This window comes from Salvelinus alpinus, chromosome 11 (assembly GCF_045679555.1).
Source record: "Salvelinus alpinus chromosome 11, SLU_Salpinus.1, whole genome shotgun sequence".
NCBI classification, from domain to species: Eukaryota; Metazoa; Chordata; class Actinopteri; order Salmoniformes; family Salmonidae; genus Salvelinus; species Salvelinus alpinus.
In genome coordinates, this window is record NC_092096.1 from 40,395,200 (window position 1) to 40,416,403 (window position 21,204).

General features: G+C 46.0%; 1 protein-coding gene across 1 annotated transcript in view; it reads right to left on the reverse strand.

Annotated features, from left to right (window-relative positions):
• Positions 1 to 20,892, reverse strand: part of LOC139534156 (SLIT-ROBO Rho GTPase-activating protein 1-like) — a 35,119-nt gene extending 14,227 nt beyond the window's left edge. Inside the window, exon 1 of the mRNA XM_071332989.1 lies at positions 20,302 to 20,892. Within this exon, the coding sequence (XP_071189090.1) occupies positions 20,302 to 20,368 (67 nt within the window). The 5' untranslated portion in view covers positions 20,369 to 20,892. The remainder of the gene's footprint in view (positions 1 to 20,301) is intronic.
• Between the last annotated feature and the right edge of the window lie 312 nt (positions 20,893 to 21,204).

Sequence of the window (21,204 nt, forward strand, 5' to 3'; positions counted from 1 at the left end):
CACACAGTGTGTGGTTGCCAAGACAACAGGTAGTGGAGTGGAGAGGGTCCCCTGGAGATTGGTGTGTCTGCATGTCCATGTGTGTGTGAGAGAGGCCGTGTGGAAGGGATAGACCAAGATAAGGAGAGAGAAAGAAAATGAGGAAGGGAGAAATATAGAATGTGTGTATGTGTGAGAGAGAAGGGGAGTGGGAGAGGTGGGGGGGTTATCATTGTGTATTCTCTGCCAGTCCTCTCTTTCCTGTGTCAGATACAGTTGAAGTCGGAAGTTTACATACACCTTAGCCAAATACATTTAAACTCAGTTTTTCACAATTCCTGACATTTAATCTGAGTAAAAATTCCCTGTTTTAGGTCAGCTAGGATCACCACTTTATTTTAAGAATGTGAAATGTCAGAATAATGATTTATTTCAGCTTTTATTTCTTTCATCACATTCCCAGTGAGTCAGAAGTTTACATACACCCAGTTAGTATTTGGTAGCGTTGCCTTTAAATTGTTTAACTTGGATCAAATGTTTCGGGTAGCCTTCCACAAGCTTCCCACAATAAGTTGGGTGAATTTTGGCCCATTCCTCCTGACAGAGCTGGTGTAACTGAATCAGGTTTGTAGGCCTCCTTGGTCGCACACGCTTTATCAGTTCTGCCCAAAAATATTCTATAGGATTGAGGTCAGGGCTTTGTGATGGCCACTCCAATACCTTGACTTTGTTGTCCTTAAGCCATTTTGCCACAACTTTGGAAGTATGCTTGGGGTCATTGTCCATTTGGAAGACCCATTTGCAACCAAGCTTTAACTTCCTGACTGAGGTCTTGAGACTTTGCTTCAATATATCCACATAATTTTCCTCGCTCATGATGCCATCTGTTTTGTGAAGTGCACCAGTCCCTCCTGCAGCAAAGCACCCCCACAACATGCTGCCACCCCCGTGCTTCACGGTTGGGATGGTGTTCTTCGGCTTGCAACCCTCCCCCTTTTTCCTCCAAACATAAAGATGGTTATTATGGCCAAACAGTTCTATTTATGTTTCATCAGACCAAAGGACATTTCTCCAAAAAGTACGATATTTGTCCCCATGTGCAGTTGCAAACCCGTAGACTGGCTTTTTTATGGCGGTTTTGGAGCAGTGGCTTCTTCCTTGCCGAGCGGCCTTTCAGGTTATGTCGATATAGGACTCGTTTTACTGTGGATATAGATACTTTTGTACCCGTTTCCTCCAGCATCTTCACAAGGTCCTTTGCTGTTGTTCTGGGATTGATTTGCACTTTTTGCACCAAAGTTCGTTCATCTCTAGGAGACAGAGCGCGTCTCCTTCCTGAGCGGTATGACGACTGCGTGGTCCCATGGTGTTTATACTTGCATACTATTGTTTGTACAGATGAACGTGGTACCTTCAGGGGTTTGGACTTGTGGAGGTCTACAATGTTTTTTCCTGAGGTCTTGGCTGATTTCTTTTGATTTTCCCATGATGTCAAGCAAAGAGGCACTGAATTTGAAGGTAGGCCTTGAAATACATCCACAGGTATACCTCCAATTGACTCAAATGATGTCAATTGGCCTATCAGAAGGAGGAGGAAGGGAAGCGCTACTAAGGTACACAATAGTACATTTTGGTAGACAGAAGGTGCTCTTTGGTAAAAGGGGTAAATTGGTCATCAAAAAGAAAGGAGGACCAAGGCACTCTTCATATAATTCATTAAAATGCCTTTATGGCATGTTCAATAGAAACAAAGTTTTTTTTTTTTTTTTTTTAATCCGACGCGTTTCGGCTGCATGGCCTTCGTCAGGGAGTACAAAAAAATAATACAATGTCCTCTTTTGAACAGCTTTTCCATTTAGCCCTAATTAGAAGAGGGAGTGGTTACAAAATTGATTGGACACACCTAGTAAGCAATACTATACACATTAAAAAGTGAAATACTGAAGCTATGTTATCATAAAAATACAACTCCAAGCTAGAAGTATCAGAACGCCTAGAAAAGGTAGTTCTAACCTTAAATATGACTGGGAGAAGTGTCAAGAATAAGAAAGCAATATATTCCATAGTACACTAGAACACAGCAAAACATGAACAACAACAGTCTAAACATAGCTGAGGGCAATTGAGCAAAATGTCCACTACAGGGTGAGAAATCCATATCTTCATTTAAACCAGGGTATTTAGTGGCCTGTAGTTTGTAAATCCAAAAACTTTCCCTTTGGTTTAACTGTTTAAGACGGTCCCTTTTCTAATAGAGGCCGGAATATGATCAATACCCATAGCTTGTAGGGAGGCAGGGTTGCCATGGTGTAGGGACTTGTAGTGCCTTGCCATGGGGTAGTCTTCATTGCCTCCCCGTATGGCGTCATTGTGTTCCGCTAAACGGTCTTGAAGGCGTCTCTTTGTCCGTCCAATGTAGAACACCTTGCACTGTGGACATTCCAATCTATAGATGACATGAGTGGTTTTGCAGTTAATGAAATGCTTGATGTAATACTCCATTTTGGAAGCAGTGTCAACAAAATACTTTTTCTGTGCAATATTTCTGCAATGGTTGCACTGGTTACATTTAAAAGAGCCCTTGGGGTTGTGGTCAAGCCAAGTTTTTTGAGAGTCACCTGGAAGACAACTGTGGACTAATTTGTCATTTAGGGTAGAACATCTCTTAAAGCTTACAACTGGTGGCTCAGGAAAGACTTGGCGTAGTAGTGTATCACTTTGGATGATTCCCCAATTATTTTTAATGATTCTTTTAATGTTCTCTGCTTCAGTGCTGTATTTTGTAACAAAATACACTCTCTCTGATGTATCACGAGGCACTCCCCTTCGCAACAAGTTCTCTCTGTCAAGTAATCCAGCCCTTATACCTGCATCTTTCAGGACCTGAACGCTGTAGCCCCGATTCAAGAAGCGATTCTCCAATTCAGCAGATTTGACACCGTAGTGTTTCCTGATCGCAAATTCTGCGGACTCTTTGGAATTGGCCATATGGAATATTCTCTTTTAGCCTTTTGGTGGGAAAGCTGACTGCCCTCAGAATGGTATTCCCATCTGTAGGCTTCCTAAAGATTGATGTGTGCAAACAACCTTTGTCATTTTTACTAATGCCGAGGTCCAAAAAATTAATGTTATCCTTGCTGTACTCCATAGTTAGTTTGATGTTAGGGTTAATACTGTTAAGGTATTGGTGGAAGGAAATAAGTTCATCTTCTGAGCCGGACCAAAACAGGCAAACATCATCAATATATAATAAATGGTTATTAGAAGGATCCAAAATGAAGTCATTTTCCCATTTACCCAAGTACAAACCAGCGTAGGAAGGGCTGTAGCAAGCTCCCATGGCACATCCTTTGACCTGTTTAAAAATACGGTCCTGAAAGATAAAGATGTTATGATTAAGAGTCCATTCAGTCAGTGAGACAATGAATTCTGTAGGAGGCATCTCAGTTTCAGGTCGGGTACTCAAGAAATGGTGCACAGCTGCCAAACCTTGTTCATGCTCTCAATGGTGGTTTATAGAGACTCCACATCCATGGTGACTAAAAAGGAAGCTGTACCTATATTGTTCAATTCCTTAATTTTGTTCAACATATCTGTGGTATCTTGAAGATAGGCTGGGAGTGACGTCAGAAAAGGCTTAATAAAGTAATCAACGTACTTAGAGATGGGTTCTGTCAGACTTTCATTACCACTAATGACTGGTCTTCCTGGGGGATTTTCAAGATTTTTGTGGACTTTTGGAAGGTAAAAAGAAGCCATACGCGGACTGCCATTGAAAATAAATTTGAACCAATTGTCTGAAATGTAGCCATTCTCCTTAGCTTCTGTGAGGATCCCTTTCAATTCAGTTTCTAGGTCCTCTGTAGGGTTGAAGGTAAGAGATTGGTAGAATTCATCATTGTCTAATTGACGGTAGGCTTCTGTCACATATTTGTCTTTACTCCACACTACTGTAGCGCCACCTTTGTCTGCTTCTTTAACCACAATCCGTTCATTTCTGGACAATGATTCAACTGCATCCCTCTCTGTCTTAGAAAGATTACGTCGTGTTTGGTTGGAGTCAATTTTACCCTTAAACAGATTCTCCACATCAAAATTCACTTTCTTGGCAAATGTATTTAGTGTGGCATTCTGGACAATTGGACAAAAAGTGGACTTGGGCTTAAAAGGTGTTTTTGAGGGAACAGAAACTGCCTGACCGGAGACACTGGCGTCTGTAGTTGGAGAGATGTTTTGCTTGTACCAGGCCTTCAGATGTAGATTCCAGTAGAAACTAAATAGGTCAATCCTTGTATTAAATGCATTAGTTGAATATGTGGGGGCAAAGGACAGTCCTTTAGACAATACCCTTATGCAATCATCAGAAAGGGGTTCTCCAGAAATGTTGATCAAAGTCTTGTTCTGGTCCTGCTCCGTGTGGTTGGATAGTCTTGATTTCCTCCTTCCCCTCCGTGTTGGCCTCTTCCGCGTCCTCTCCCTCTTGTTGAGGAACCTGCGTGACACCTCTTCCTGATCTAAAAAATCTTGGGAGGAGCTGGCCTCTGAGTGTCTGGGGTGATCCTCATCGTCACTGCTTGTAAAGTTGAAAGAAACAGATCTCGGCTTCCTTCTCTGCGGATGTGATTCTGAATTCTTGCGTGTTGGTTTTCTCCAGGCAAAGACTTTGTCTACTTTCTTTTAAATGTTGTTTCTATTGAACATGCCATACTAATGAAGGCATTTTAATTAATTATATGAATAGTGCCTTGGTCCTCCTTTCTTTTTGATGACCAATTTACCCCTTGTCATGACTTTGGCCTGTGGGTAAGGTTTATGACCCCCCCATAAATACCTTTCTCCCTTCCCTCTCTCTTGACTCTACTGAGGGACTCTTTAATAGCCTTTGCTAAACATAGAGAGTCTGGGAACATCAAACAAGTGGAGGGAAAGGAACCATATTTCGGTAATAGAACCAGTTGAAAATACTACCTTTCTGTTTGTGTGCGTGTTTGTATAATGTGTGTGTTCTTTAATGTTATTGTGGGCAAAGGATGCGGTCCAAGATGACTCCTTAGAGACAGCCGCGCTATGAGAGAGATGTAGGGAGGGAGAGAGAGAGGGATTTGTATTTCATTTTATTGAACCCTTATTTAACTAGGAAAGTCAGTTAAGAACAAATTCTTATTGACAATGACGACCTACCCCGGCCAAACCTGGACCAATTGTGCGCCACCCAATCACGGCTGGTTGTGATACAGCCTGGATTAAGAAAGGAAGGGAGAAATGGAGGGGTAGATACAGGGGAGGGAGAGAGAGACAGCGAGCCTGAGGAGTGAGTGAGATACATGACTTCTGTTGGATGCTGTAGAAATGGTTCCCTTCTCTTGTTCCTCCATCCATGTTGTTGCTCTTGTTTGTTGTCTAAGAGGAGTGGGGGGTGTCTTTGATATGAATGTATGACTGTGAATAATACAACTCCACACAAACCAAGAACAATTAATTTCACCAATCTGACACTACATTACCTTTAATGGCTTAGACACCTGGAGTGTGTGTGTGTGTGATGTCACAGCTGAACAGGAAGAGGAAGCTCATCCTGGCTCATTTCCATGACAAACAGGTCCAAGGACACGAGGGCAGAACACACACGTAAGTGTTGGCATTGGCCACCAATTTCTTCTTCCTTCAGTCTCACAACCACACACTTCTGTGAGTGCTCTCTCTCCATCTCTCCTTCTTTGCTTCCTCCATCTCTTCCCTCCTCCCTCTCTCGTTCCATTCCCTTCGTTCTCTCCCTCCTTCCCTCCCAGGCATGCAGATGTGGGGTCAGTAATCACACACATGCAGACGCAGGCAAAAGCAGAGCTGCTTGCAGAAGAGCTCACTTTCACAGGGCCCCCCTCTTTCCCTCTCTCTCTTCCACTCCCCTTCCATTCCTCTCTCCCCTTCCATTCCTCTCTCCCCTTCCCTCTTTTGCACTTATCATTCAGGCTTATATGATACAAGCTATCACTTGATGTTACCAAACATTTCAAAAATGCCTAATATCTTTGCACACAGAGACCGCCAGCCAGACATTAGCACTGTGAAATACATAGAGGTCAGAATACCTGGGTATACCTGGGCTTCAGATCAACACTCAACACTCACTGTGACATCATCACGTGAGTAGAACAGCCCCCCTCATAAACACAGTTGCTCCTGACCAATCACAGGATGGGGAGGGAAGGCAGACTGCAAATCCACATAGCGACAATTCAGATACATACATGTACCTCCGCTAAGACGGGAGAGAGCAGCAGCAAAGCAGTGCTGTATCTTTAAGTGGTCATTGTAATGCAGGGCATCCCCAAGTGTGTTTTGGCCAGCTGCCAGACTGGGATGGGCGCACACACACGCGCACACTCTCTCTCTGGTGCTCTCATTAAATCGAATCACTCAAATTCACTGTGTCGATGTCGATTCAGTGTGTGTGTGCCTCTGAACCAGGCGGTGTCAGAGGAAGGCCCTAAAAATTGTCAAAGACCCCAGCCACCCTAGTCATAGACTGCAAGCGGTACCGGAGTGCGAAGTCTAGGACAAAAAGGCTTCTCAACAGCTTTGCCCCCAAGCCATAAGACTCCTGAACAGGTAATCAAATGGCTACCTGGACAATTTGCATTGTGTGCCCCCCCCCCCCAAACCGTCTTTTACGCTGCTGCAACTCTCTGTTTATCATCACATCAAATTGTATTGTCACATATACATGGTTAGAAGATGATAGTGTGAGTGTGAGTGTAGCGAAATGCTTGTGCTTCTAGTTCCGGCCATGCAGTAATAGCTAACACATAATCTAACAATTTCACAACAACTACCTTTTACACAGAAGTGTAAAAGATTGAATAAGAATATGTACATATAAATATATGGATGGCTGCCACAGAGCCTGGGCGCAAACCCAGAGTCTCTGGTGGCACAGCTAGCACTGCGATGCAGTGCCCTAGACCACTGCGCCACCCGGGTGGCCCTACATCACATTTTTAATTATTAAAGTGGCTAGCAGTCTGATGGCCTTGAGATAGAAGCTGTTTTTCAGTCTCTCGGTCCCAGCTTTGATGCACCTGTACTGACCTCGCCTTCTGGATGATAGTGGGGTGAACAGGCAGTGGCTCGGGTGGTTGTTGTCCTTGATGATCTTTTTGGCCTTCCTGTGACATCAGGTGGTGTAGGTGTCATGGAGGGAAGGTAGTTTGCCCACGGTGATGCGTTGTGCAGACCTCACTACCCTCTGGAGAGCCTTATGGTTGTGGGCGGAGCAGTTGCCGTACCAGGCGGTGATCTCGATTGTGCATCTGTAAAAGTTTGTGAGTGTTTTTGGTGACAAGCCAAATTTCTTCAGCCTCCTGAGGTTGAAGAGGCGCTGTTGCGCCTTCTTCACCACGCTGTCTGTGTGGGTGGACCATTTCAGTTTGTCTGTGATGTGTACGCCCAGGAACTTAAAACTTCCCACCTTCTCCACTACTGTCCCGTCGATGTGGATAGGGGGGGTGCTCCCTCTGCTGTTTCCTGAAGTCCACGATCATCTCCTTTGTTTTGTTGACGTTGAGTGTGAGGTTATTTTCCTGACACCACACTCCGAGGTCCCTCACCTCCTCCCTGTAGGCCGTCTCGTCGTTGTTGGTAATCAAGCCTACCACTGTAGTGTCGTCTGCAAACTTGATGATTGAGTTGGAGGTGTGTGTGGCCACGCAGTCATGGGTGAACAGGAAGCACAGGAGTTGGCTAAGAACACACCTCAGTGTTGAGGATCAGCGGGGTGGAGATGTTTCCTACCCTCACCACCTGGGGGCGTCCCGTCAGAAAGTCCAGGACCCAGTTGCACAGGGCGGGGTCGAGACCATTAATGACGAGTTTGGAGGGTACTATGGTGTTACATGCTGAGCTGTAGTCGATGAACAGCATTCTTACATAGGTATTCCTCTTGTCCAGATGGTTAGGGCAGTGTGATTGCGATTGCGTCGTCTGTGGACCTATTGGGGCGGTAAGCAAATTGGAGTGGGTTTAGGGTGTCAGGTAGGGTGGAGGTGATTGATCGTTTAGATAGATACCTTAGCTTTCTTGGGAACAGGAACAATGGTGGTCCTCTTGCATGTGGGAACAGCAGACTGGGATAGGAATTGATTGAATATGTCCGTAAACACACCAGCCAGCTGGTCTGCGCATGCTCTGAGGATGCAGCTGGGGATGCCGTCTGGGCCTGCAGCCTTGCGAGGGTTAACACGTTTAAATGTTTTACTCATGTTGGCTGCGGTGAAGGAGAGCGCAAAGGTTTTGGTAGCGGGCCGTGTCGGTGGCACTGTATTGTCCTCAAAGCGAGCAAATAAGTTGTTTAGTTTGTCTGGAAGCAAGACATCGGGGTCCGCGACGGCGCTGGTTTTATTTTTGTAGTCCGTGATTGACTGTAGACCCTGCCACATACCTCTCGTGTCTGAGCCGTTGAATTGCGACTCTACTTTGTCTCTATACTAACGCTTAGCTTGTTAGATTGCCTTGCGGAGGGAATAGCTACACTGTTTGTATTCGGTCATGTTCCCGGTCGCCTTGCCCTGATTAAAAGCAGTGGTTCACGCTTTCAGTTTTGTGCGAATGCTGCCATCAATCCAGGGTTTCTGGTTGGGGAAGGTTTTAATAGTCGCCGTGGGTACAACATAACCGATGCACTTGCTAATAATCTCGCTCACAGAATCAGCGTATACATAAATGTTGTTGTTCGACGCTATCCGGAACATATCCCAGTCCACGTGATCGAAGCAATCTTGAAGCGTGGAATCAGATTGGTCGGAACAGCGTTGAACAGACCTGAGCACGGGCGTTTCCTGTTTTAGTTTCTGTCGAAAAGCTGGGAGCAACAAAATGGAAGTCGTGGTCAGATTTGCCGACGGAATGGGCGAGGGGGGGCTTTGTATGCGTCGCAGAAGTTAGAGTAACAATGATCCAGAATTTTGCCAGCCCGGGTCGCGCATTCGATACGCTGATAAAATTTAGGGAGCCTTGTTTGCAGATTAGCCCTGTTAAAATCCCCAGCTACAATAAATGCAGCCTCAGGATATGTGGTTTCCAGTTTACATAGAGTCCAATGAAGTTCTTTCAGGGCAGTCGAGGTATCTGCTTGGGGGGGGGGGATATACACGACTGTGATTTTAATCGAAGAGAATTCTCCTGGTAGATAATGCGGTCGGCATTTGATTGTAAGGAATTTAAGGTCAGGTGAACAAAAGGACTTGTGTTCCTGTATGTTGTTATGATCACACCACGACTCGTTAATCATAAGGCATACACCCCCGCCCTTCTTCTTACCAGAGAGATGTTTGTTTCTGTCTGCGCGATGCGTGAAGAAACCAGGTGGCTGTACCGATTCTGATAACGTATCCCGAATAAGCCATGTTTCCGTGAAACAGAATGTTACAATCTCGGATGTCTCTCTGGAAGGCAACCCTTGCTTGGATTTTGTCTACCTTGTTGTCAAGAGACTGGACATTGGCGAGTAGTATACTCGGGAGCAGTGGATGATGTGCCCGTCAACGGAGCCTGACCAGAAGACCGCTCCGTCTGCGGCGCCGTTGTTTTGGGTCGCCTGCTGGGATCCAATCCATTGTCCTGGGTGGTGGACCAAACAGAGGATCCGCTTCGGGAAAGTCGTATTCCTGGTCATAATGTTGGTTGACGTTGCCCTTATATCCAATAGTTCCTCCCGCCTGTATGTAATAAGACTTAATATTTCCTGGGGTAACAGTGTAGGAAATAATAAACAAAAAAACAAAATACTGCATAGTTTCCTAAGAAAGCGAAGCGGCCATTTCTTTTGGCGCCGGATACACTCATACAGTGGGGAGAACAAGTATTTGATACACTACCGATTTTGAAGGTTTTCCTACTTACAAAGCATGTAGAGGTCTGTAATTTTTATCATAGGTACACTTCAACTCTGAGAGACGGAATCTAAAACAAAAATCCAGAAAATCACATTGTATGATTTTTAAGTAATTAATTTGCATTTTATTGCATGACATAAGTATTTGATACATCAGAAAAGCAGAACTTAATATTTGGTACAGAAACCTTTGTTTGCAATTACAAAGATCATACGTTTCCTGTAGTTATTGACCAGGTTTGCACACACTGCAGCAGGGATTTTGGCCCACTCCTCCATACATACCTTCTCCAGATCCTTCAGGTTTCGGGGCTGTCGGTGGGCAATACGGACGTTCAGCTCCCTCCAAAGATTTTCTATTGGGTTCAGGTCTGGAGACTGGCTAGGCCACTCCAGGACCTTGAGATGCTTCTTACGGAGCCACTCCTTAGTTGCCCTGGCTGTGTGTTTCGGGTCGTTGTCATGCTGGAAGATCCAGCCACGACCCATCTTCAATGCTCTTACTGAGGGAAGGAGGTTTTTGGCCAAGATCTCGCGATACATGGCCCCATCCATCCTCCCCTCAATACGGTGCAGTCGTCCTGTCCCCTTTGCAGAAAAGCATCCCCAAAGAATTATGTTTCCACCTCCATGCTTCACGGTTGGGAGGGTGTTCTTGGGGTTGTACTCAACCTTCTTCTTCCTCCAAACACGGCGAGTGGAGTTTAGACCAAAAAGCTCTATTTTTGTCTCATCAGACCACATGACCTTCTCCCATTCCTCCTCTGGATCATCCAGATGGTCATTGGCAAACTTCAGACGGGCCTGGACATGCGCTGGCTTGAGCAGGGGGACCTTGCGTGCGCTGCAGGATTTCAATCCATGACAGCGTAGTGTGTTACTAATGGTTTTCTTTGAGACTGTGGTCCCAGCTCTCTTCAGGTCATTGACCAGGTCCTGCCGTGTAGTTCTGGGCTGATCCCTCACCTTCCTTATGATCATTGATGCCCCACGAGGTGAGATCTTGCATGGAGCCCCAGACCGAGGGTGATTGACCGTCATCTTGAACATCTTCCATTTTCTAATAATTGCGCCAACAGTTGTTGCCTTCTCACCAAGCTGCTTGCCTATTGTCCTGTAGCCCATCCCAGCCTTGTGCAGGTCTACAATTTTATCCCTGATGTCCTTACACAGCTCTCTGGTCTTGGCCATTGTGGAGAGATTGGAGTCTGTTTGATTGAGTGTGTGTACAGGTGTCTTTTATACAGGTAACAAGTTCAAACAGGTGCAGTTAATACAGGTAATGAGTGGAGAACAGGAGGGCTTCTAAAAGAAAAACTAACAGGTCTGTGAGAGCCGGAATTCTTACTGGTTGGTAGGTGATCAAATACTTATGTCACGCAATAAAATGCAATTTAATTACTTAAAAATCATACAATGTGATTTTCTGGATTTTTGTTTTAGATTACGTCTCTCACAGTTGAAGTGTACCTATGATAAAAATTACAGACCTCTACATGCTTTGTAAGTAGGAAAACCTTCAAAATCGGCAGTGTATCAAATACTTGTTCTCCCCACTGTATATGTTTAGTCACTTTAATTATATATTCATGTACATACTACCACAATTGGTCCGACCAACCAGTGCCACCGCACATTGGCTAACCGGGCTATCTGCATTGTGTCCCGCCACCCGCCAACGCCTCTTTTACACTACTCTCTGTTTATCATATATGCATAGTCACTTTAACCATATCTACATGTACATACTGCCTCAAATCAGCCCGACTAATCGGTGCCTGTATGTAGCCTCGCTACTGTATATAGCCTCGCTTCTGTATATAGCCTCGCTACTGTATATAGCCTCACTACTGTTATTTTTCACTGTCTTTTTACTGTTGTTTATATTTCTTTACTTACCTATTGTTCACCTAATACCTTTTTTGCACTGTTGGTTAGAGCCTGTAAGTAAGCATTTCACTGTAACACCTGTTGTATTTGGCGCACGTGACAAATAAACTTTGATTTAATTTGATTTGTGTGCCCAGGGAAGAGCCTGTGCATTCAGAGTTCATCAGTGACAGAAAGAGGACAGCAGGAGGGAGAGAAAGAGATGAGTAAAGAAGCAAGGAGGAAATTATCTTCTATGAATTCTTGAGTTCCACTCAGCAATGTGTGTCTGTGTGTGCGTGGCTGAGCTGAGGATGTATTCGTGACCTTTCCTGATCAGAATACACACACACACACACACACACACACACACACACACACACATCATGCCATTTCAGTCCAAACTCTCTAACAGTCATCTCCATTTCCTCCTTTCTCTTTGATATCAACCTGCAGGGACATCAGGCCTTTTCACAACAATGTGGATTTCTTTCCTGTGAAAAGTGAAAGCCATTTCCTTTTCTGAGATAAGTGATCATGTGGGCATGAAGGCACTGCAGGTGATAAAGTCAGAATATGTTTTATGTGCTCTGTGGTGCTGTGAGAGAGCATGTGAGGGCGAGCGAGTAAGAGAGTTCATCCCACACACCCCTACAACATGCCCATGTAATTATGATGGGTGTAGAGCCATGTTCAGTGTATGTGGCCTGGCAACCATCTTGGTTGGAATATCCTACTGTTCTGTGTGCAGTCCTCAGTATAATAATAATAATAAATTACATTTGTATAGTGTTTTTCATAGAATTTCATCGGGGTCCGCGACGGCTTTTTTCTTTAACGATTCGGACGCGAATGATTTAATTCAGACACCCGACAAGGCCCACATCCCCGTCATTCGCAGGAGAAAGAGACATCGGGGACGTAGGTCGGGGTGCCTTGTAAGGATCCGACGGCAAGTGGGTGATCTGCCTCTACCATCAGTCCTATTAGCTAACGTACAATCATTGGATAACAAAATAGATAAGCTACGATCACGAATATCCTACCAACGGGACATTAAAAACTGTAATATCTTATGTTTTACAGAGTCATGGCTGAACAACGACATTGATAAAATACAGCTGGCGGGGTTTACGCTGCATCGGCAAGATAGAACAATTGCCTCCGGTAAGACAAGGGGTGGGGGTCTGTGTATATTTGTAAACAACAGCTGGTGCACGAAATCTAATATTAAGGAAGTCTCGAGGTTTTGCTCGTCTGAGGTAGAGTATCTCATGATAAGCTGTAGACCACACTATTTACCAAGAGAGTTGGTATATTTTTCATAGCTGTCCATTTACCACCACAAACCGATACTGGCACAAAGTCCACACTCAATGAGTTGTATAAGGCCATAAGCAAACAGGAAAATGCTCATCCAGAGGCAGTGCTCCTAGTAGCCGGGGACTTTAATGCAGGGAAAATTAAATTAGTTTTACCTAATTTCTACCAGCATGTTAAATGTGCAACCAGAGAAAAAAAAAAAACTCTAGGCCACCTTCACTCCACACACAGAGACACGCACAAAGCTCTCCCTCACCCTCCATTTGGCAAATCTGAACATAATTCTGTCCTCCTGATTCCTGCTTACAAGCAAAAACTAAAGCAGGAAGCACCAGTGACTCGGTCAATAAAGAAGTGGTCAGATGATGCAGATGCTAAGCTACAGGACTGTTTTGCTAGCACAGACTGGAATATGTTCCGGGATTCTTCCGATGGCAGTGACCACATCAGTCACTGGCTTCATCAATAAGTGTATCGATCACGTTGTCCTCACAGTGACCGTACGTACATACCCCAACCAGAAGCCATGGATTACAGGCAACAGTTTAAGGGTAGAGCTGACACTTTTAAGGAGCAGGACTCTAACCCGACCGCTTATAAGAAATCCCGCTATGCCATGAGACAAACCATCAAACAGGCAAAGCGTCAATACAGCACTAAGATTGAATCATACTACATCGGCTCCAACGCTCGTCGGATGTGGCAGGGCTTGCAAACAACTGTATTACAGACTACAAAGGGAAGCACAGCCGCAAGCTGCCCAGTGATACATGCCTATCAGACAAGCTAAAATACTTCTATGCTCGCTTCGAGGCAAGCAACACTGAAGTATGCATGAGAGCATCAGCTGTTCCGGACGACTGTGTGATCACGCTCTCCATAGCCGATATGAATAAGACCTTTAAAAACATTCACAAGGCCGCAGGGCTAGACGGATTACCAGGATGTGTACTCCGAGCATGCGCTGACCAACTGGCAAGTGTCTTCACTGACATTTTCAACCTGTCCCTGACTGAGTCTGTACTACCAACATGTTTCAAGCAGACCACCATAGTCCCTGTGTTCAAGAACACTAAGGTAACCTGCCTAAATGACGACCGACCCGTAGCATTCACATCTGTAGCCATGAAGTGCTTTGAAAGGCTGGTCATGGCTCACATCAACACCCTTATCCCAGAAACCCTAGACCCACTCCAATTTGAATACCGGCCCAACAGATCCACAGATGATGCAATCTTTACTGCACTCCACACTGCCCTTTCCCACCTGGACAAAAGGAACACCTACGTGAGAATGCTATTCATTGACTACAGCTCAGCGTTCAACACCATAGTTCCTTCAAAGCTCATCACTAAGCGAAAGACCCTGGGACTAAACACCTCCCTCTGCAACTGGATCCTGGACTTCCTGACGGGCCGCCCCCAGGTGGTAAGGGTAGGTATCAACACATCTGCCATGCTGATCCTCAACACGTGGGCCCCTCAGGGGTGTCCGTGCTCAGTCCCCTCCCGCTTTGAGGATAATACAGTGCCACCATCGCAGCCAGCTTACAAGGACTGTGCCACCCCCCCTCTCCTTCTCCATGGCCGACGTGAGTAAGACACTTAAAATGTGTTAATCCTTGCAAGGCTGCTAGCCCAGATGGCATCCCTAGTCGCGTCCTCAGCATGCGCAGACAAGCTGGCTGGTGTGTTTATGGACATATTCAATCGCTCCCTATCCTAGTCTGCTGTCTCCACATGTTTCAAGATGGCCACCATTTTTCTAGTACCCAAGAAGGCAAAGATAACTGAACTAAATGTCTACCGCCCTGTAGCACTCACTTCTGTCATCATGAAGTGCTTTGAGAGACTGGGCAAGGATCATATCACCACCTTACCGGCCACCCTAGACCCACTTCAGTTTGCATACCGCCCCAACCGGTCCACAGACGATGCATTCGCCATCTCACTGCCCTATCCCATCTGGACAAGAGGAATACTTTTGTAAGAATGCTGTTCATTGACTAGAGCTCAGCATTCAACACCATAGTACCCTCCAAGCTGGAGGCCCTGGGTCTCAACCTCGCCCTGTGCATTTGGGTCCTGGACTTTGACGAGCCGCCCCCGGTGGTGAAGGTAGGAAACAACATCTACTTCTCTGACCCTCAACACTGGGGCCCCACAAGGGTGCGTGCTCAGCCCCCTCCTGTACTCCCTGTACACCCACGACAGCGTGGCCATGCACGCCTCCAACTCAGTCATCAAGTTTGCAGATGACACAACAGTAGTGGGCTTGATTACCAACAACGATGAGACAGCCAACAGGAAAGAGGTGATGGCACTCGGAGTGTGGTGTCAGGAAAACAACCTCTCACTCAATGTCAACAAAACAAAGGAGATGATCGTGGACTTCAGGAAACAGCAGAGGGAGCACCCCCCTATCCACATCGAAGGGACAGCAGTGGAGAAGGTGGAAAGCTTTAAGTTCCACGGCATACACATCACAGACAAACTGAAATGGTCCACCCACACAGACAGTGTGGTGAAGGCGCAACAGCGCCTCTTCAACCTCAAGAGGCTGAAGAAATTTGGCTTGTCATCCAAAACCCTGACAAACATTTACAGATGCACAATCGAGAGCATCCTGTCGAGCTGTATCACAGCCTGGTACGGGAACTGCACTGCCCTCAACTGCAAGGCTCTCCAGAGGGTGGTGCGGTCTGCACAACGCATCACCGGGGGCAAACTACCTGCCCTACAGCACCCGATGTCACAGGAAGGTCAAAAATATCATCAAGGACAACCACCACCCGAGCCACTGCCTGTTCACCCCACTACCATCCAGAAGGAGAGGTCAGTACAGGTGCATCAAAGCTGGGACCGAGAGACTGAAAAACAGCTTCTATCTCAAGGCCATCAGACTGCTAAACAGCAATCACTAACTCAGAGGCTGCTGCCTACATTGAGACCCAAATCACTGGCCACTTTAATAAATGGATCACTAGTCACTTTAAATAATGCCACTTTAATAATGTTTTCATATTTAACATTACTCATATCATATGTAAACATCCTCTCACTGTCAACTGCGTTTATTTTCAGCAAACTTAACATGTGTAAATATTTGTATGAACATAACAAAACTCCACAACTGAGAGATAAACTGAACAAAGACACAAACTGAACAAGTTCCACAGACGTGGGTCAAAATCAAAAGTAACAGCCAGTATCTGGTGTGGCCACCAGCTGCATTAAGTACTGCAGTGCATCTCCTCCTGAGATGTTACCCCACTCTTCCACCAAAGCACCTGGAAGTTCCTGGACATTTCTGGGGGGAATGGCCCTAGCCCTCACCGTCCGATCCAACAGGTCCCAGACGTGCTCAATGGGATTGAGATCCGGCCTCTTCGCTGGACATGGCAGAAACTGACATTCCTGTTTTGCAGGAAATCATGCACAGAACGAGCAGTACGGCTGGTGGCATTGTCATGCTGAAGGGTCATGTCAGGATCAGCCTGCAGGAAGGGTACCACATGAGGGAGGAGGATGTCTTCCCTGTAACGCACAGCGTTGAGGTTGCCTGCAATGACATCAAGCTCAGTTCGATGATGCTGTGACACACCGCCCCAGACCATGACGGACCCTCCACCTCCAAATTGACCCCACTCCAGAGTACAGGCCTCGGTGTAATGCTCATTCCTTCGACGATTAACGCAAATCCAACCATCACCCCTGGTGAGACAAAACCGCGACTCGTCAGTGAAGAGCACTTTTTGCCAGTCCTGTCTGGCCCAGCGACGGTGAGCTTGTGCCCATAGGCGACGTTGTTGCCGGTGATGTCTGGTGCCTTACAACAGGCCTACAAGCCCTCAGTCCAGCCTTTCTCAGCCTATTGGGGACAGTCTGTGTACTGATGGAGGGATTGTGCGTTCCTGGTGTAACTCGGGCAGTTGTTGTTGCCATCCTGTACCTGTCCCGCAGGTGTGATGTTCGGATGTACCGATCCTGTGCAGGTGTTTTTACACGTGGTCTCAAATCAAATCAAAGTTTATTTGTCACGTGCACCGAATACAACAGGTGTAGTAGACCTTACAGTGAAATGCTTACTTACAAGCTCTAACCAATAGTGCAAAAAAGGTATTAGGTGAACAATAGGTAAGTTAAGAAATAAAAACAGTAAAAATACAGTAGCGAGGCTATAAACAATAGCGAGGCTATAAAAGTGGTGAGGCTACATACAGACACCGGTTAGTCAGGCTGATTGAGGTAGTATGTACATGTAGATATGGTTAAAGTGACTATGCATATATGATGAACAGAGAGTAGCAGTAGCATAAAGAGGGGTTGGCGTAAACCGGTAGCGTAAACCGGACACAAAGCAGATAGCCCGGTTAGCCAATGTGCGGGAGCGCTGGTTGGTTGGGCCAATTGAGGTAGTATGTACATATGTACATGAATGTATAGTTAAAGTGACTGTGCATATATGATAAACAGAGAGTAGCAGCAGCGTAAAAGAGGGGTTGGGGGAGGCACACAATGCAAATATTCCAGGTATCCATTTGATTACCTGTTCAGGAGTCTTATGGCTTGGGGATAAAAACTGTTCAGAAGCCTTTTTGTCCTAGACTTGGCACTCCGGTACCGCTTGCCATGCGGTAGTAGAGAGAACAGCCTATGATTGGGGTGGCTGGGGTCTTTGACAATTTTTAGGGCCTTCCTCTGACACCGCCTGGTGTAGAGGTCCTGGATGGCAGGCAGCTTAGTGATGTACTGGGCCGTACGTACTATCCTCTGTAGTGCCTTGTGGTCGGAGGCCGAACAATTGCCGTACCAGGCAGTGATGCAACCAGTCAGGATGCTCTCGATGTTGCAGCTGTAGGTCTGTGGTCTGCCACTGCGAGGACGATCAGCTGTCCGTCCTGTCTCCCTGTAGCGCTGTCTTAGGCGTCTCACAGTACAGACATTGCAATTTAATGCCCTGGCCACATCTGCAGTCCTCATGCCTCCTTGCAGCATGCCTAAGGCACGTTCACGCAGATGAGCAGGGACCCTTGGCATATTTCTTTTGGTGTTTTTCAGAGTTAGTAGAAAGGCCTCTTTAGTGTCCTAAGTTTTCATAACTGTGACTTTAATGTTCATTAATTGTTTATGGTTCATTGAACAAGCATGGGAAACTGTGTTTAAACCCTTTACAATGAAGATCTGTGAAGTTATTTGGATTTTTACAAATTATCTTTGATAGACAGGGTCTTGAAAAAGGGACGTTTCTTTTTTTGCTGAGTTTATATACTGTATTTTATACCATCTATTGCACCTTGCCTATGCCGCTCGGCCATCGCTAATCCATATATTTATATGTACATATTCTTATTTCGATTTGTGTGTATTAGGTAGTTGTTGGGGAATTGTTAGATTACGTGTTAGTTATTACTGCACTGTCAGAACTAGAAGCACAAGCATTTCGCTACACTCGCATTAACATCTGCTAAACATGTGTATGTGACCAATAACATTTGATTTGATTTACTCCCTGTTCACCCATGACTGCATTGCCAGGCACGACTCCAACACCATCATTAAGTTTTTCCCGACGACACAACAGTGGTAGGCCTGATCACTGACAACGATGAAACAGCCTATAGAGAGGTCAGAGATCTGGCTGTGTGGTGCCAGGATAACAACCTCTCCCTCAATGTGATCAAGACAAAGGAGATGATTGCGGACAACAGGAAAAGGAGGACCGAGCACACCCCCATTCTCATCGACGGGACTGTAGTGGTGCAGGTTAAGAGCTTCAAGTTCCTTGGTGTCCACATCACCATCAAACTATCATGGTCCAAACACACCAAGACAGTCGTGAAGAGGTCACGACAAAGCCTATTCCCCCTCAGGAGACTGACACTGCCTGGTATAGAGGTCCTGGATGGCAGGAAGCTTGTCTTGGTGTGTTTGAACCATGATAGTTTGATGGTGATGTGGACACCAACTCCACTTACATGTACATATTACCCCAATTACCTCGACTAACCTGTGCCCCCCCCACACATTGACTCTGTACCGGTACCTCCTGTATAAAGCCTCGCTACGGTTATTTTACTGCTGCTCTTTAACTGTTATTTTTACTTAACACTTATTTTCTTAAAACTGCATTGTTGGTAAGGGCTTGTAAGTAAGCATTTCACTGTAAGGTCTACACCTGTTGTACTCAGCGTATGTGACAAATAACATTTGATTTGATTATAGCCACTGCCCTTCTCCTCTTCCACTCTGTGTAACACAGTGTAGGATGCTGATGCCTCAGCAGCTCTGGGCGCCAGAACGCTCACCACACAAAGTAGTCAGCCAGGTCACCCGTGATACAAGTCTGTATTCAACATCCATCCATGACTGAGGATGTATTTAGTTCAGTGCTATTGTAAGATGTGACATTTAACAGAATCGGTCTCACGTGGAACACCTGTACAGCCAGTCAGTGCTCTCCCCAGATGCTTCCCTCATCTCATACCGTACCACAGGACGTCATGGTGGGGAGGGGGGGCAGTTCCATAGCTATAGCACTGTGCAGAGGTCCGACTGTCACAGTAACCATAACACGCCTCTCTCCTTGGGGACATCAGTGGGGTTGACAAGACGATGAAACGTACGCCATGTCCCACTCCCACCATACGCAGAGTGCTCATTATATACAGTTTGTCAGACACACCGGGGGGAGCCCGCTGCAGTCACGGCCTCTGAAGTGAACCAATACATGCAAACCAACAGTGGAACAGAACCAACACAGACAGAAAAAGACAGACAGAGCTCCCAGCTATGACAAATACCCACTACTACTCCACTCTATACCCACTGACTGTAGTGTAGCCTACTACTGGCAAACACCCTCACTTCCACATGGCTGAGAATGCTCAAGGGCGCTGCAGAATCCCCCCCCTCATCCTCTCCCCCTCAGGCACCTTACAGCACTCAGGATGAACCCAGAAATACTGACTTCTCATACTGAGGTGTCATCCCCACTACACATTTTCCAAACAATCCATGTGTGAGAGGCGGTTGATCAGACATAATAGGCAGGTGTAGTGTATATGGACAGGTGTGTGTGTATATGAATGTGCCTATGAGAGAGGGGGGTGTATACACATGAGGGTGTGTATGAGGGGTGTATATGTGCGCGTAGTACATATCGGTGTGTGCATGTGCGCGGGTTCGCGTGGGTGTGGATGTGTGACGCGTTAGTGATAATTGCTTTTTAGAAAAACATACCTTTCACCTGGCTCTCATACTCTGCAATTATCTCCTTGTCCTTCTTGCTCCTGACCAGGTTCGACATGTCGGCGCACTAACGATGGTCAATCAGATAACGGTCCAAATATTGATTATTCCGTTCCACCGCGCGTCCACGATGCCCGAGGCACTATCGCAAACCACCGGTTACATACTAGGGAATAGATCCACTCACTGCCGCAACAACAGAATGTATTATTCCTACTCAAGGGATGGCGGATACAACGCTCAATCATCCAGAATCACCCTTTCCATAGAGCCGCCCGTGACCGCCTGAGCCATGCTACGGGTTCTCTGTCAACTGGGAAGCAGGTAGTAACAATTTCCCATTAGCGAGCTCAATGAGCGCGGCAGAAGCCTACACACACTGGGCTGCGGTAAGAGAGGGCTGCACGCCCACTAGGTAATCCAGCGGAACACTGGTCTGTCTCGTTCGCCGGAGTTCCTCCCGGGGTGTTTGCGTACTATGTACAATATGTATCTGTGACCTAACCCTGTAGTAAACTTTCACACAAACTATGAGCTACGCTACACTGCATGCTGCTCAATGCCATGGGAAAGGGTGGGACTCGGGGGCGTGTACCCAGAGATGATTGACAGTTAAGCCTACGGTGACCACTTAAGCCTTGTTCGCATTGGCAGTTTGAAGTGACTCAAATCTTTTTCGATTCGAGTCTGTTCTTTTTCCTGCAGTCTGAACAGGCAAAAAGCACATGGAATCAGATGTTTTATTTAACCAGGCAAGTCAGTTATTTAGAACAAATTCTTATTTACAATGACAGCCTACCAAAAGGCCTCCTGAGGGGAAGGGGGCTGGGGATTAAAAATAAATATAGGACAAAAACACATGACAAGAGACAACACGACAAAGAGACCTTGTAC